General features: G+C 52.5%; 2 protein-coding genes across 5 annotated transcripts in view; one reads left to right on the top strand and one right to left on the bottom strand.

Moving 5' to 3' along the window:
- Positions 1 to 1,293: 1,293 nt before the first annotated feature.
- SAMD10 (sterile alpha motif domain containing 10) lies at positions 1,294 to 7,131 on the bottom strand. 4 transcript variants are annotated; one of them, XR_005027824.2, is made up of 6 exons: positions 5,539 to 6,544; positions 3,501 to 3,682; positions 3,252 to 3,423; positions 2,838 to 2,978; positions 2,576 to 2,733; positions 1,294 to 1,560 (listed from the first exon to the last, which is right to left on the bottom strand). XR_005027824.2 is itself a non-coding variant. In XM_036900907.2 (5 exons), the coding sequence occupies exons 1-5, from the start codon at positions 7,058 to 7,060 to the stop codon at positions 2,711 to 2,713; spliced, it is 525 nt and encodes a 174-aa protein (XP_036756802.1). In that variant the 5' UTR covers positions 7,061 to 7,131; the 3' UTR covers positions 1,294 to 2,710. The 4 variants fall into 4 exon arrangements, 2 of the variants coding, with proteins under 2 accessions (XP_036756802.1, XP_036756800.1); XR_005027823.2 differs by having other exon boundaries at positions 2,303 to 2,733; XM_036900907.2 differs by lacking the exon at positions 5,539 to 6,544 and adding an exon at positions 7,054 to 7,131 and having other exon boundaries at positions 1,294 to 2,733.
- A 49-nt stretch (positions 7,132 to 7,180) lies between these two features.
- Positions 7,181 to 15,209, top strand: part of PRPF6 (pre-mRNA processing factor 6) — a 31,882-nt gene continuing 23,853 nt past the window's right edge. The window contains exons 1-6 of the mRNA XM_036900759.2: positions 7,181 to 7,380; positions 9,003 to 9,171; positions 10,037 to 10,155; positions 12,573 to 12,651; positions 13,126 to 13,302; positions 13,537 to 13,692. Of these exons, the coding sequence (XP_036756654.1) occupies positions 7,310 to 7,380; positions 9,003 to 9,171; positions 10,037 to 10,155; positions 12,573 to 12,651; positions 13,126 to 13,302; positions 13,537 to 13,692 (771 nt within the window). The 5' untranslated portion in view covers positions 7,181 to 7,309. The remainder of the gene's footprint in view (positions 7,381 to 9,002; positions 9,172 to 10,036; positions 10,156 to 12,572; positions 12,652 to 13,125; positions 13,303 to 13,536; positions 13,693 to 15,209) is intronic.

The following is a 15,209-nucleotide window of genomic DNA, read 5'->3' on the forward strand; positions in this document are numbered from 1 at the left end:
GGGGCCCTCTGTGGAGAGGTCAGCGTGTCAGTTCTTCCCTTGGAAGTCAGAGCCTGAGAGAGGCCTTTGTGACCCCAGAAGGAACAGGGAATGTCGACATGACAAGCAGCATTTCAGCAGGGATCAGTTGTGCCCTTAGGTGCATCCAGTTATCAGCTTTCTGTGGGCATTTGCATGTCCACACACGGGGCCTGTCATCATCTGTTGATAGGCATATATCTGAATGACCACGCGTGTCAGCAGCTTCCTATTTGGGCATCACAGTGTCAGAGTATATCTGTGTGTACTGTACTAGGTGAGAAAGGTGCCTGTCCATACCCGAGGACTTGACAGTTGGGGGTGGGGGTGTGTCTAACTCTTAGCAGATGTGTGTCCAGGCTGCAGCATGTGTATGTCATGTAATGCTGTGTGTTTGTGTATGGGGTGTGCTGTGGCACCTGTTCCTGTAGCTAGGGGGTCATTGTGTGTCAGGGTATGTTGTGAGTCTGGATGCTGGTGTCATGGTAGCTCTGTGTGTCCAGACCTCAGTGGTCAGTTAATGCCTCTGTTATTTGTTGTCTGGTTGTGTGGGTATGTGTGTCAGCGCAGGTGCTGTGACCTGTGTGTTTCTTATGTCCAAGGCAATCAGTGCCCTGTGTGGGGAGCTGAACGGGGGTACCCAAAAGATAGCCATACTAAATTTCTGGAACCTGTGAATGAGACCTTATTTGGAAAAAGGGTCTTTGCAGCTACGATTAAGTTAGGGATTACAATAAGGAGATCATCTTGGATTATCCAGGTGAGCCTTACATCCAGTAACAAGTGTCCTCTTAGGATGGGGATTTGACTCAAAAAGCAGTGTGATCGCGGAGGCTGGGATGGAGTGATATGTCCATGAGCCCAGGGATCCCTAGGGCAGCCCCCAGAAGCTGGGAGAGGTAAGGCGGTGTCTCCCCGAGTCCTGACAGGAGCATGGCCCTGCCAGACTTCAGACTGGTGTTGCAGAACTGTGAGTCTCTGTTGTGCTGAGCCTCTGGCATGGTCATTTGTTACAGCAGCCCCAGGAACTTAACACGCCTATGTTGGGGCAGTCCACAGAGCTGAACCCACATTTCCAGCCTCTGCCCCTTGTCCCTGCCAGGTCCTGGGTAAACAGACACTCCACCAGAATGCAACACCACTGCTTCCTGGTGGCCCTGGCTGCAGGCAGCTGAGCTGGGCACCCTCCCCTCCCAAAGCCAGGCCCACCCCAGGGCTCTGCTCCCTGTCCCCACAACATGCCTAGTTGGCTAGAGCCAGACACTACACTCAGGGTACTTGAGAACCAGGTTTATTTCTGGCTTTTTTGTCAGAATATAAAAAAGCACAAAACAAGGAAGATGAGACAGGAGTGGGGGGGTGCAGAGTGGGCAGGACAAAGGAGGAGGTGGGGCAGAGATGGGGCCGGCCCTTTGGAAAGGACAGCACTGGGATGGCACAAGGTGGGCAGTGACAGGGCAGCCAGGTAGGATGAGGGGGCTTCCCGTGGGGGGCGCACAGGATGGCAGGCACCAGGCCAGCTGTCCAAATGTCACTCAGGACCTGCAACAACCAAGCTCCCGTTCGGAGGCAGCTCAGGGCACAGAGAAGGGCTGGGGGCTCAGCCTCATCTGTCTCTGAGATTTTCAATGTCTCCTAGGGGAGTGAGAGGGCAGAGGAGCAAGAAGAAGGGGCTGCCAGGACTGCCAGCCATCACTGTCCTTCTGCTGGGCAGCACCAGCCCCAAATCCCTGGCCCTGTGCCCCACAGGGAGGTTGCTCAGGTGACAGCTGGGTATTTGGTGGGTGCATGGGTGGAGCACAGCCCTCAGGATGTTCTCTTGTGTGAATCCAGGTTTTCCTAGGCAAAGGCCAGTGGAAATACCTGCCCGTGACTGCCTTGAAGGAGGTCTCCATGACCCTGGGGGAGGGAGACCCCCAAACCTGCAGTCGGGACTCGGCTGAGTCTGGTGCGGGGTGCTGGCTGTGGGGTTCTTCTCATTGTGCCATGCTAGGTCGTGGCGCTTGGGCAACCCCGGACCTCTCTCGTCTCAGTTCCCATGAATAGATGGGGGCTTGGTGATGGTTTCATAAATAGTGAAAAGTGCTCGGCACAGGGCTCAGCTGGGTGGATGCAGACACTGCTCACAATTATCTGGGTGGTGGGTAGGGCCTGCTGGGGGGGCACAGGGGAGCGCACACACCAAGGAGAGCTTCAGCAGTTTATCCCACCTGGGTGGGCAGTCCTCCAGGTGCTGGGGGAGTGTATAGAACCAGACAAATGGGCAGACAGACAGACCTCTCACTCTGGGAGAGTGCAGGATGCCCAGATGATGGGTGGCTCAGCAGACAGTGGGGTTGGACAATGATGTGAGTGGAGGGAATATAAACAGACTCCCTGGGTGGGGACACCCAAACCCCTCTCTGCTGCCCCACATGCTGCCAGCAGCACCAGGGAGTGGGCCTGGGCTCAGGTCCTCAGAGGAGAAGCCGCAGTCAAGCAGGCCTACCCTCCCAATCCCAGGCACGACTCCAAGTGCACAACCCGAGGCTGCTGCAGGGGGTGATCCTGGTCCCACCTGTCCCCTGGGCTGGGTTCAACCCCTGGGACCTCTTGCAAGGTCCAAGAGGGGCTGCACAGCCAGCTCTGCCTCGTCCTTGCCACGGGCTCTGGTCACAGTGCTGGGGTCTGGGGTTCAAGCCTCTGGCGGCAGCTACGACGCACTTCCGAAGGACGCTATGGGGTGGATGGGGGAGGTCGGTCTCTGGCATCTTCCACTCTGCCCTGAGGCCCCACGGCCCGCCCAGGCCTCTGCCAGCCCTCCGCTCCCTCCCACTGACCTTGGCTGAGCAACTGCAGGCTCCGCCCCTCCTCGCGCACCTGCAGGCGCAGGACCTGCTGCAGCACCTCCTGCCTCTGCGCCTCCTGTGCCAGCCCCATGCGCTGCAGCTTCTCGGCGTTCAGCCGCAGCAGTGCCCGGCCTGGACGGGGAGGGTGGGGCTGAGGTCAAGGTCTGAGGCTGAGAGCGGAGGGAAGGACACAGAGACTCAAGGAGACAGAGAAAGAGGAGAGGGGCAGAGGAAGGCAGGATGGGTGGAGACCAGGCAGAGAAGGGCCAGATCAAAGCAGAAACGGCCCGCAGAGAACCAGGGGGAGAGGGAGGCGACGGGGAGCGGAGCAAGGGCAGGTGGGTGTGGAGGAGGAGGGGCTCCTGGACTCCCCGCGCCCCTCCCCCGCACCCAGCCCCCAGGCACCGGTGATGGCGTGCTGGGAGAAGGCCTCCACGTAGACGAGGTAGTTGTGGGGACAGTGCTTCTTGAGCCACTTGCAGACATCCTGCTGGCTCCACAGGACCACAGGCCTCGTCAGGCCACCCAAGGAGGGACTTGTATGATACAGGCCATAGTGGTCAGGGTACAGCCGGCTCTGCAGGGGAGAGGGATGGCAAGTACAGCAAGGTGGTAGGCAGGGCAGGGGCTGAGGTGGGTAAGGTGGGTGGGTACCTGGGGGGCCTCTGTGCCAGGCTGCTGCAGGAGCTTGACTGGCCGGCTGCCAGCTACTCTCTGCCCACGGGAGTCATGCCACGTGCGACTGGTGCCTGGTGTCCGAGGCAGGTGGCAGGGGATACTCTCGGCTGACACTGTGTGCTCCAGGAGGCTCCGGCAGAAGCTGAAGTGGGCAGTGGCTGCAGAGCATGGCACTTGGTTACAGTGGTTAGAAGCAGGGCCAGAGGCACCTTTCCTGCCAGCTGTCTCCCTGCTCAGCCCTTCTCCCCTCCACGGAGAAGGAACTGCCTTCCCAGTTAGGCATTCGTGAGTCCCCAAAGGTGGGAGGCATGCGAGCGCTGTCTTGATGACCCCACCCCACCCAAAGACTAGGAACTGGAAGCTCCTTCCCCCTTTTGAGTCCGCTGTAGAGCAGGATGAGTCGTTTCCACCAGGGAGGCACAGGGAGCCTGAGACCTACAGCCCAGCAAGGGGCTATCCTGAGACAGCACTGACCTCACCCTTGCCTTGGGCTGACACATGCCAAGCCAGACCAGGGTGCACACGTAGGACCTGAGAGGAAATGCTGGCCCCCATGTCCTGGGAGGCCCTGTGCCATGGGGAGACCTCCCTGGGTGTGCTGCCTGCCCAACATGGTTTGGGTATGTGTGAGAACTCAGTCTCTGCAGCCATACCTAGTGTGTGAGGCTGGGCCCCTGCCCTACTGTGCTCACCAGTTGTGATTCATGGACAATTCAAGCCAATAACCGGGATTCCTGCTCCTCCATGCTCCCAAGGCCTGGCCTACGACAGCTCCTGTGTATGGCAGTTATTCACGGGGTGTGGGCTGCTTAGCACCCAGGTGTGCAGGGTACAGCCCTCTGCTCCGGGAACTAAGGTGATGCCCTGTGCTCTCCCTTCCCACACCAACTTCATTGCACTTGTCAAGTCTTACTAAAATTTCTGGGCTAATTTGACTCAGGGTAGGCAGATAACTCGACAGGCCACTCCCAAGACCTTGCACAGATCTTGACCCACAGGAGGTGCCCTGAAACAAGGGGAGTGCCTGGCACAGATGGATGAAGGCTGTGTGTGGTGTCCACAAGCCGGAGCCCCGAGGAAGCTGGGCCCAGGTTTGCCCCATCTTTATAACATCTGGGCCCTGACTTAACAGGGAGGATCCTGTTCGGAGGCCAGGGCCCTTGCCCCACCCCCTCTCTGCAGCAGGGACCCTCCCTCCTCCTTCACATCTCCCCGCCTCCCCCCCACTGGGCAGGGTTTGTCCTTGTGTGCAGGAGGTCTCAGTAACTCCCTCTCCTTCCACCCCATACGATTCCCCTGACTTAGTACTCCCTCCCTATTCTTGAAACTCTCTGCAATCAAGTGACCCCGGGTGACTAAAAATTTGCTGTCTAGAGTAAGACAGAGGGTGTGACCGATGTGACCCCTGCCCCCAGGTGGCGTCTAGTACCACCGCGGGAAATGACTTCTAAACCAGCATCGTCCAGGGCACAGGCGCCTGGGTCACTGGGCCTCGCCTCATGGGGCCTCTCAGGCCGGGGCACGCTGCTCCAGGCAAACCAGTTGGACGCCGTGCCCGCGCCGCACCTGTCCCCGGACTGCCGGGCCCCGCCCATTTCCTGAGGGCGCTCGGGGAGGGATCTCTGTCCATCCGTCCGGCCGTCCTTCCCAGCCCCGGCGACAGTATTTCAGCAGGAAATGGGCGGGGGCCCTCGGAGGCCCCCGCACCCGATTGTGGCTTCGGCGCGCGCTCGGCCCTACCTCAAGGGTTGGAGGTTGTCCCCGCGAGAAGGAAAAGGTGACCGTAGGGTATGCCTGGCTAGGGACAGGAGTCTGGGCCCGTCACTTCCCTCAAACCAAGGGCGCGCTGGTCCCCAAGGCCTGAGGCCGCCCCCCAACCCCTAGCGCAGGACAAAGACCCAGGACGCGCCCCCCACCGCGCCACGCTGCAGCTCCGAGTCCGCCAGGTCCCGCCCCGTCCCTCTCGGTGCATGCGACCCGCGATATCGCTGCGCCCGGGTCCATCCCTGCTCACCGTCCACATCCCGGCGCTCCCCAAAGCCGGTGCGCACAGCCCCGGCGCGGCCTCGCGGGGGGCTCAGCTTGGTCCTCAGCTCCGTGAACATGGGGCCCTCGGGTCCCGGGCCTGTGCACACGCCCCTCGCCGGGCGCAGGGCGGCCCGTGTGGCCGGCGGGGAACGCGCGCCGCCGCCCCGCCCCAGCCGGCCCCGCGCCCGAGCCGGTCCCCGCGCCCGGCGAGTCTGCGCGGCGAGGCACCTGCCGCTGAGCCCTGAGCGCCGAGCGCGCTCCGGGAGCTCCGAGGTGTGTCGGCGGCGCGCGGGTCAGCGTAGGCAAACGGTGTTTGCCGAGGCAACGGGCGTCTGAGCGTACCTGGTAATGGTTCCAGGGACGAGAGACTTTGTGCACCTCCAGGGCGCCCAGGTCAAGGGGCCAGACCGACCCCTCCCAACCATTTCGTCCATTCTCCTACCCCAGTGTACGCACTCTCATTCACACAAGCTAGACCCAATCCTAACCCAAACCCACCACCACACTGAATTTCTGGGCAGCCAGGGTGTCTCCTCTTCCCTCCGTAGCCCCAGGCTCCGAATCGGTGCCCAGATGTGGCACTGAAAGCGGCGTGGCTGGGGACGGGAAGGAGAAACTCCAGGGAAGCAGCAGCTGGCGAGAGACATGTTTGTTCCAGGAGCCCAGAGTAGTGCTAGGGTGAGCTGGGGGCTGCTTGTTTCAGCCGAGAGCCAGACTTTAGACCAGCTGGGCTCTGCCTTCCCTGCCAAGAGCCTGAGCGCTCTCCCCAGGGCTATGTGCAGGCCCAAGGATGTCCCACAGAAGAGTGAGCACAGGTGCACGTGGACATGCAGAGCACTATCGTGCAGGTTCACCTTACACATGAACAAGGGTGATCTGATCTGTACCCATACCCACCAACACACAGGTAGAGATTTGCACGGAATTCACCCACATGCTGTTGACTGCAGATGCCCACATGCTGACTTATTCCCAAAATATCTGCTGCAATTAGTTACTTTCGTCAATTAGCTCTCTAGGACCTGGCTTCCGATCCTTGCCGGCTTGCTTAGGGTTCGCGCGCTATACAGGGACAGGTACCCGCACCGGCGCTCAGAGACCTAGGGCCGTCGTCTGTACGTAGGAGTACACGCAATCAAGACATATGCACCCAAGTGTTGCACAACCGCGTAGGTGTGCAGCCCCGCTCAGGTGCGTTAAGGCCTGCCACGGGGCCAGGACGGCTCTGCAAGATAAGGTGGGCGGCTGGGCCGAATCGGAAGGGTTCCTGGCGGTTGCGCTGGCTTAGAGAGGGAGGGGACCCACGGGTTCGGCTGGTACAGGCAGGTCTCGGAAGTGCATCGAGAACGCGCAGTAAGCAGGGTTGGCCCCGGCTCAGTTCTCAGGTCCCGCAGGGTTTGTCCAGAACAGTGCAGTCTCTGTTGCCCTCCGACCCGGCCACCCGGCCACCCGCGCCACCCGGCCACGCCCGCCACCCGACCACCCCGCCAGCAGGCACCACCACGCATTCCCGCGCCTGCGCCTGCCGCATCTCCACCTCTGGCCGCGGCCGGAAGTCTCTGGAAGCAGCGTTCCAGGAACTTCCGCCCGGGGAAACCGAGGTGGGCAGGGCTTCGTTCAGACCGCGGGCTTTGCTTCCGGGGCGCTGGTGACGCGAGGCCCGCGACCTCCGTGCGGCGAAGGCTCGGGGACGCCTGCGGTGTTTCGCCTTAGGCCTCGGCCTCGCTCTCTCCATTTTCCACCTAGTCGCCGGCGCCATGAACAAGAAGAAGAAGCCGTTCCTGGGCATGCCCGCGCCTCTCGGCTACGTGCCGGGGCTGGGCCGGGGGTGAGGCCGGGGGCGGCAAGGCGGGCGCTCGGGGTAGGGGCCGGGGAGGAGGCGGTCCTGAGCACCCACTCAGCTTCCCGGGAGGCGGTGCATCCCGGCAGCTTGCGGACGGCGGCGGGGCAAGTCGGCAGCAATGAAAAATTATACACAGTCTGGACGATAGGCATTTGGGCTTCGTTCTGTTTGGGGCTCGGACAGATCTGACTGAGTTCTGGCGGCTGCCTAGGAGATGTGTGAACGGGGGTTTAACCGCGCCTTGGCTCCGAGCCCGTTGTCTGGTCTCGGAGATGGGTAGTAACTCACGAGCAGGTGAATCCCTGACATGTAGCACCACCGTGGCCGCCCTCCCCAGGCCCGGCAGACACTGATCCTTTCCCGATAGCCCAGGCTAGGTTCCCGTGTGGTCGCTTTAGGGTCTTCTTTCCCTGTGGTTTTGGTCGTATATACTACTTGTTCAAACTCTCAGCTCCCCAGGGTCAGGGAGGGCAACTGGAAGGCTGGTGACTAGGTCCTCCATGCCTGTCACACCGAAGATTACCTTAAGTTGCTGAGTAAATGAGTAGTTATTATCATCGTATTTGTTTGGTTATTCTTTGGGTTAGGAAGACTTTTTGGTTTGGTGGGGGTGTTGTATTAGAATCTGTGGGGCACACACAAGACTCATATTTACACCATCTTCAGAAGGCCTGCAGTTTACTAGAAGAGGTGAGGTATTTGTGCTAATTATCATAAAAAGTAGCAGATTTAGAACTCTGGGGTTCCAGTCATCAGGGAACGCCCTATAGAGTGTTAATAGCATTTGAGCCAAGGTTAGGAGAGCTGGATTTAGGGATGGAAAAATGTGGTAGGGTTAAAGGAAAAGTGAAATTTTTGGATGTGTTGAGGAGTTGAGAAAAAAGATGAGGCATGGAGGAAGATGAGAGAACAGCAAGGAGTCTGTGTGAATGGAATATGCGTGAGCAGAGTGGACCTGCAGGAGGCCAGAGGAGCCAGAGCACCTGCAGACCTTGCATAATCGTGCCTGCAGAATGCCGTTGTCAGAGCCATATGCACACAGAGGAAGGGTGGAGGGGCGGCTTCCTTGGTTTCCAGCCTTGATGGGAGTCGTGGTCTGGGTAGGAGGGATTCTGGAGGTAGACTTAGAACTTGGCAGTAGATGGGATGGAGAAGGAGGGAGAGGGAGGCAAAGCTGATGCTATGGTGCCTGGAATGGCACTGCTACCAGCTGAAACATTTCAGAGCAGCTGCAGGGGGCACAGAAGAGCGACCAAGAGTCAAGCTGGGTTTGAGGGCTTCATTGGAAGTAGAGGGGGAGATGATCAGCAGGTTAAAAGGGAGGCTGGGACTTGGAGTAGGGAGATCTGGTGCCCTGGCAAATCTCTTTGAAGGGGAATGGGTGGCAAAAGATAGCCTTGTAAACCCTTTCAAAGTCGGTCAGAAGGTTTCTTGCCTGATAGAGACTGGTAACGTTTGAGAGCATGGCTGTGTATAGTTCATTGCCAGCAGGATCTTTGGAGGTTTCCCAGAGGTGTTAGAAAAAGACATGCTATTAAGTCAGGACTATGGAATGAAAAACACAGGAACACAGTCATCCAGGTAAGTGGATGTCTGGTCTCCTGCAGTGCCACTGGCTTTACCACCCGGTCAGACATTGGGCCTGCCCGGGATGCGAATGATCCTGTGGATGACCGCCATGCACCCCCGGGCAAGAGGACCGTTGGGGACCAGATGAAGAAAAGCCAGGCTGCCGATGACGATGACGAGGATCTGAATGATACCAACTATGATGAGGTGACTGGTGGGCTCCCAGGTGTCTCCAGGCGGGCTGACCAGCTTCCTAGTGCGGGGTACTGCTGCCCCCTGTGATGAGTGGCTCAGAGTAGCTGATGACTTAATGTGTTGTTTATTCACAGGACATCTTCCTGTGTGTGAGAGGGGAGCAGGGAAGAAAATAAAAGAACACACACTTCTGTTTTTTCAGAAGAGATGTACTTGCAGATGTGAGAACCACTGGGTTGGTGTGTTGGGCCAGTCTTCAGTAATGGCTGTTGACAGCCTTGGAGCTGAGCTTTGGTTTCTTTTGCTCCAGTGCTCACCCTCTGGTTGGCGTTGGATCAGTTCAAGTAGTCATCACGGGTTCTAACAGCATTTTTCCTCTGCTTAAACTTAATTCTGAAACAGTTTTAAACTTACAGGAACTTGTAAAATCACATGGAGAATTCCTGCATACCCTTTACAAGTCTTTCGTGCCCATAGCACAGCCACTGATGGGGCCATGGCACTGGTCTTGACACAGCACTACCAACCATGCTTGCTTGAGTCTCACCAGGTTTTCCACCTATGTCCTATTTCTGGTCCGGGACCTGGTCCAGGATCCCACATTGCATTTAGTTGGTCTTCTTAGTCTCCTCCACTGGGGTAGCTCCTCCATCTTACGTGCCGTGGCACTCTTGAAGAGTACTGATCAGTTATTTTTTTCCTCAATTTGGGTTCATCATTTAAAATTTGGGTTTAATCCAAATTTTTTTGGATTAAAAATTTTGTTGCTCAGTTTTTTTTGTAAAATGCAAGGATTTTACAACCAGGAGTGTTCTCTGTGTCTGCTGATGGGGTCTGTGTTGGAGGAAAAGCTCTAAGTATGTTGTTTGTTTCTCAGTTTAACGGCTATGCTGGGAGCCTCTTCTCAAGTGGGCCCTATGAAAAAGATGATGAGGAAGCAGATGCCATTTATGCAGCTCTGGATAAAAGGATGGACGAAAGGAGAAAAGAAAGAAGGTAAAACAAGTTATAGTATCGCCCTTCACATTGTGTTCACCCAACTTTTTTTAAAAAAGTTTTGTTTTGATGCATTTCAGACTTTAAAAGAAGTTGCAAGAACAGTACGTGTGTCTGCCCAGCCTCGAGGCCACCTGGGTCTTGGTCTACGGCAGCCACATTTAGATAAGTGGTTGGCTGTCACAGAGGAGCCTCAGGGCCTGGGCACTGGAGTGGAGAGCTTGAGAGCTCTATGTCTGGCTTTCCAGAAATCAGAATCACATCAGGGTTACCTCTTTGAAATGGGCATAGTGATGTTGCTTAATGTATATTAAAATAATTTGGAAGTTAACTGAAGATGGCAAATGAACATCCAGTTCCTCACAGGCAGGTGATCATGGCTTGAGAATCTCGGTCCATGGACCTTCGGTGTCGGGACACAACCATGGGTAGCTGGGTCAGGTTGGTGGGGACAAAAGCCGATAGTGAGCCTGAAGGGGGTGAAGCACACACAGGTAGGGGAGGACGTTTGCTCTGTCCTTGGGGCCTGTTGGAAAGAAGATGCTCCGCAGCAGGGCCTTAATGTTTTCTCTTTGGGCTCTCGGGGTGTCCTGCACTGAACTTTGGTCTAGCAAATCTTGTACTGATGTCACCTCAATGTACCAGCTGATATGGCAGCCTTCTGAATTCCCTGACCTTGTTCTGGGAAAATTTATGCAAAGCAAACACAGGATCCTACAAACTATAATAAACTACATGGCTTTGTAAGTTGTTTACATTTTTCAAAGAGTACGTTCTCATTAGGGAATGCTAGGACAATTATATTAAGTGTAGGTAAGAGAATAAGATTTATTCATAAGCCCAGAAAGTGACAGTTCACATTTTGGTTCATTTTCTTCTTTATATTGCTTATTATATATGTAATTTACTAAACCCCCATAATATATGTAGAGTTTTTAATTTTTTCAACATTGTAATGGAAGAGTAGAATGTAATTCTTAAGGGGAGTTTATTGAAGCTTATTATTAATCAAGGTGTATGAACTTACAGCAGTGTGTATATATTTAGTAATTAAACATGTATGGATCTGTATATTAAAGAAGGTTTTATTCCAGTCTTCTGGAATTCATACATAAAAAATTGGAGTGACATGGATACACTAAACACTAAGAGAATCATCAAATTTAGTGGATTTAGAAATGTGGTTGGCTTTTTAAGCTTTATAATGAAATAATAAGTATAAGCATACATAAGATTATTGTATTTACAATATACAGAAGAACAGTGCAGCAAACACATGCTGCCATGTAGTCTACACACCTATTCACAGTTCACACATTTGCTGCTTCTGCACCTTTAGGTGGTCTTTGCTGGGACATGTTGGGGTCAGTGTGCCCTCAGCACTGAGCACTCTGCCTTCCACATGGACACAGCGCCTTATCACACCCACCAACATGAGCCCTAATTCTTTGTTATCTGAGTACCAGTACGCAGCTGTATTTCCTTGCTTTTTTCCAAACCAGGACACAATGGAATCACTCCTCATATTTCCGAAGCTTCCCCCTTTCCCGTCTTTTTAACTTTCTACTGACATAGGCTTTTTGAACAGATCAGCTGTTTTCATGAAGGGCCTGAATTATAGAATGGCTGCCTAGCTCCTCAGGGTGTCCTTGAACTTGTTCTCCCCTTACTATTTCCTGTGGGTGGAAGTTGGATCCTGAGGCAGAGTCCTACCTCTGGTTTTTCACCTTTTCCATAATGAAGGAAAAGGCGACTCTCAATGTTAGGGATTATAAGCTACTTGGTTAACATCAACTCTTGTTTGTCTAACTTGGTTGGTACTTTGTCACAGTTTCTTGTAACTCTTTATGTTCAAATATAACTGGCACCTGGCTCTAAATCACCAGTAACCCAGTTAACGCTCCCTAAAGAGCAGTTACTTGGTTGGTGATACAGACCATTCGTTCTGGCAACTGGAGCTGTGAAGCTGATGGAGGGCTCATTGTTAGAGGTGATCTGTTTACTTGGAAAGAGGGAGGCAGTGACAAGTTAAGTAGAGAGTTGGGTGGGCAACTAGGACAGGGCTCAGCTTTTCCTCTGAGTTGAGGAGTCACAAAGAAGGGTTCTTCTGAGTTGAGACCCTACCTTTGGAATTTTGTAAAGTTTCAAAGCAGGAAATACACTCATGTTCAAATTCAAGAATTTATATCAGAGTAAGACAACGTGCTTTTATTTTAATAAACTTCTGCATGTTTTCTTTTGGTAGATAATTGAGTTATTGTATTTGTGAATGTATCCATTATTACCTTAAAATATATTTGACTTAGTTGCTGAGCATGCAGAATTATTTTTTGTGATTTAATTAAGAAGTGTAATAAAATGACTGTTTCAGAAGGGGCATCCAGTATTTCTAATGCATACATACATTTTACTTCTAGGGAGCAAAGAGAAAAAGAAGAAATTGAGAAATACCGTATGGAACGCCCCAAAATCCAGCAGCAGTTCTCAGATCTCAAAGTAAGCAGATGGACTGATGCTGTTTCTAATTCACTCGACCTACAGCAGAGACCCAGCCTGCTCTGTGGTAGAACTGATGCCACTTTACTAACTGCAGTTTTTATTTAACTCAGACGGTAGAAGGCAGCCCCTACTTTAGTATATATGATTATACCTGTGTGCAGAGAGCCTCCCCTCCCCTCACTGATAAAGGTGGGATAAATGAGCTTATTTTCATTGTAACTTTAACTCCATTTATATATAAGGTTTTCTAAATTGTGTCCTCTGGGCTTTGGCAGAACAGTTTAGATTGGAGAGAAGTAGAGTAGATCCAACAAATTGATTTTCCTAAGTGAAGTAGATAAGCATTTCCTCATCAGAATCCTTTCTGAGGGATGATAATTTCGGGGCTAGGAGTCAGGGAGAGCGTAGTTTTTCTTGTGCATGTGAAATTCTGCCAGAGCATGAAAACTTTTTGGGGCTGAATGTTTGCAGAGGAAGTTGGCGGAAGTCACAGAGGAGGAGTGGCTCAGCATCCCAGAGGTTGGCGATGCCAGAAACAAACGCCAGAGGAACCCGCGTTACGAGAAACTGACTCCTGTTCCCGACAGTTTCTTTGCCAAACATTTACAGACTGGAGAGAACCATACCTCAGTGGATCCTCGACAAACCGTAAGCATCCGGAAAGAAGGCAAGTGGATGTCTCGTAGTCTGATCAGACAGGCCGGCAGCGGGGCAGTGGGGCAGCGGATGGTGGCAGAGCAAGTGCTTCTGCAGTTCTTTCACTGTGTTGCAGCTCAGTCTCTCTCTATGTCTGCACATGTCAGACCTCAGGGGAAAGATTTCAGAGAGATAAGGTTCATCTGCATGAAAATGCAAGCCAACATTTTGTCCTTTTATCACCAGCAATTTGGAGGTCTTAACACACCCTATCCAGGCGGATTGAACACTCCGTACCCAGGTGGAATGACACCTGGATTGATGACACCTGGCACAGGTGAGTTGGACATGAGGAAGATCGGCCAAGCGAGGAACACTTTGATGGACATGAGGCTGAGCCAGGTGAGAGTTTGTGTCACATAACATTTTCCTACAGGTGATATTTTAAAACTCTTATTTTATGATTATTATGGGTGTGAAGTAGTATCTCACTGTAGTTTCATTTGTGTTTCCCTTATTAGTGATATTGAACATCTTTTCATATGCTTGTCATCTGTGTATCTTTGGTGAGGTATCTGTTAAGGTCTTTGACCAAATTCTTAATTGGGTTGTTTTCTTATTGTTGAATTTTGATAGTTTTTTGTTTATTTTGGATAACAGTTCTTTATTAGATGTGTCTTTCACAAATATTTTCTCCCAGTCTATGGCCTGTCTTTTCATCCTCCTTATAGTGTCTTTCACAGACAGAAGTTTTGTATTTTAATGAAGTCCAGCTTATCAGTTTTCTTTTCAGATACAGACCTTTGGTGTTGAATCTGAAAACTCATCACCATATCCAGGTCCCCTAGGTTTCTCTGTGTTACCGTCTAGTTTTATTGTTCAGCGTCTCACATTCAGGTCTGTGGCCCACTTGAGTTAACTCTGTGCAGGGTGCAGGGTCTGTGTCTGGGCTCGTTCTCTCCGCATCCAGCAGCTGGAGCACCGTTGGCGGAAGAGACCGTCTTTGCCCCATTAGTTGCCTTTGCTCCTTGTCAAAGGGCAGTTGACTGTGTTTACGCAACGGCCCGCTCTTCCGTTCCACTGACGAGTGTGTCTCTTCGTTCTCCAACACACGCTGCCCTGGTTCCTGCAGCTTCAGAGTGAGTCTTGAGGTTCGGGTACTGTCAGTCCTCCGGCTTTGTTCTTCTGCTTCCGTGTTCTGGGCCTTTGCCTCCTCTCCCCATGAGCATTAAAACAGCTTGTTGGTGATCCGCAGTGACCTGCAGGGACTCTGGTGGGGGTCACTTTGACTCTGTAGGTCAAATTGGGAAGAACTGACATCTTGACAATATTGAGTCTTCCTATCCATGAACATAGACTGTCTTTCCATTTATGTAGTCCTTTAGTTTCTTTTGTCAGAGTTTTGTGATTCTCCTCATATACATCTTGTAGGAATTTGTTAGATTAATAACTATTTCACATTTTTGGGTGCTTATATAAATGGTGTTGTGTTTTTAGTTTCAGGTTCCATTTATTCATTGCTGGTGTCTAGGAAAGCAGTTGTCTTTTGTGTATTAACCTTGTTTCCTGCATCCTTGCTACAGTTGTTTATTAGTTATAGGTGTTTTTTTTTCTTTTAGATTCTCTACATAGATAATCAAATCATCTGCAAACAGAGAGGGTTCTGTTTCTTCCTTCCCAGTCTATGTCCCTTTCATCCCTTCCTTGTCTTGCTGCATTAACTAGGACCTCTTGCCCATTTTTTACTTGGGTTTCGTTATTGTTTATAATGGTAATATTAAGATTTGCAACTGAAGAGAATAGTATAATAAGCTGCTGTGTACAAATTCTTGAAAACTTGAAGGAAATTTAAAGAAAATTTGAAGTAATCTTTTACTTTATGGTTTCTGGATTTCACTCATTCTTAGATAGCCTTTTGT

Source organism: Manis pentadactyla, chromosome 5 (assembly GCF_030020395.1).
Source record: "Manis pentadactyla isolate mManPen7 chromosome 5, mManPen7.hap1, whole genome shotgun sequence".
In the NCBI taxonomy this organism is placed as follows: Eukaryota; Metazoa; Chordata; class Mammalia; order Pholidota; family Manidae; genus Manis; species Manis pentadactyla.

Excerpts from the sequence above, each read along its gene's own strand:
- SAMD10 (XM_036900905.2), bottom strand. The coding sequence starts at position 5,629 with ATGTTCACGGAGCTGAGGACCAAGCTGAGCCCCCCGCGAGGCCGCGCC. Across the intron at positions 3,683-5,538 it reads GGAGCGCCGGGATGTGGACG|CCACTGCCCACTTCAGCTTC; the intron begins GTGAGCAGGGAT and ends CATGCTCTGCAG. Across the intron at positions 3,424-3,500 it reads CTGGCACAGAGGCCCCCCAG|AGCCGGCTGTACCCTGACCA; the intron begins GTACCCACCCAC and ends TCTCCCCTGCAG.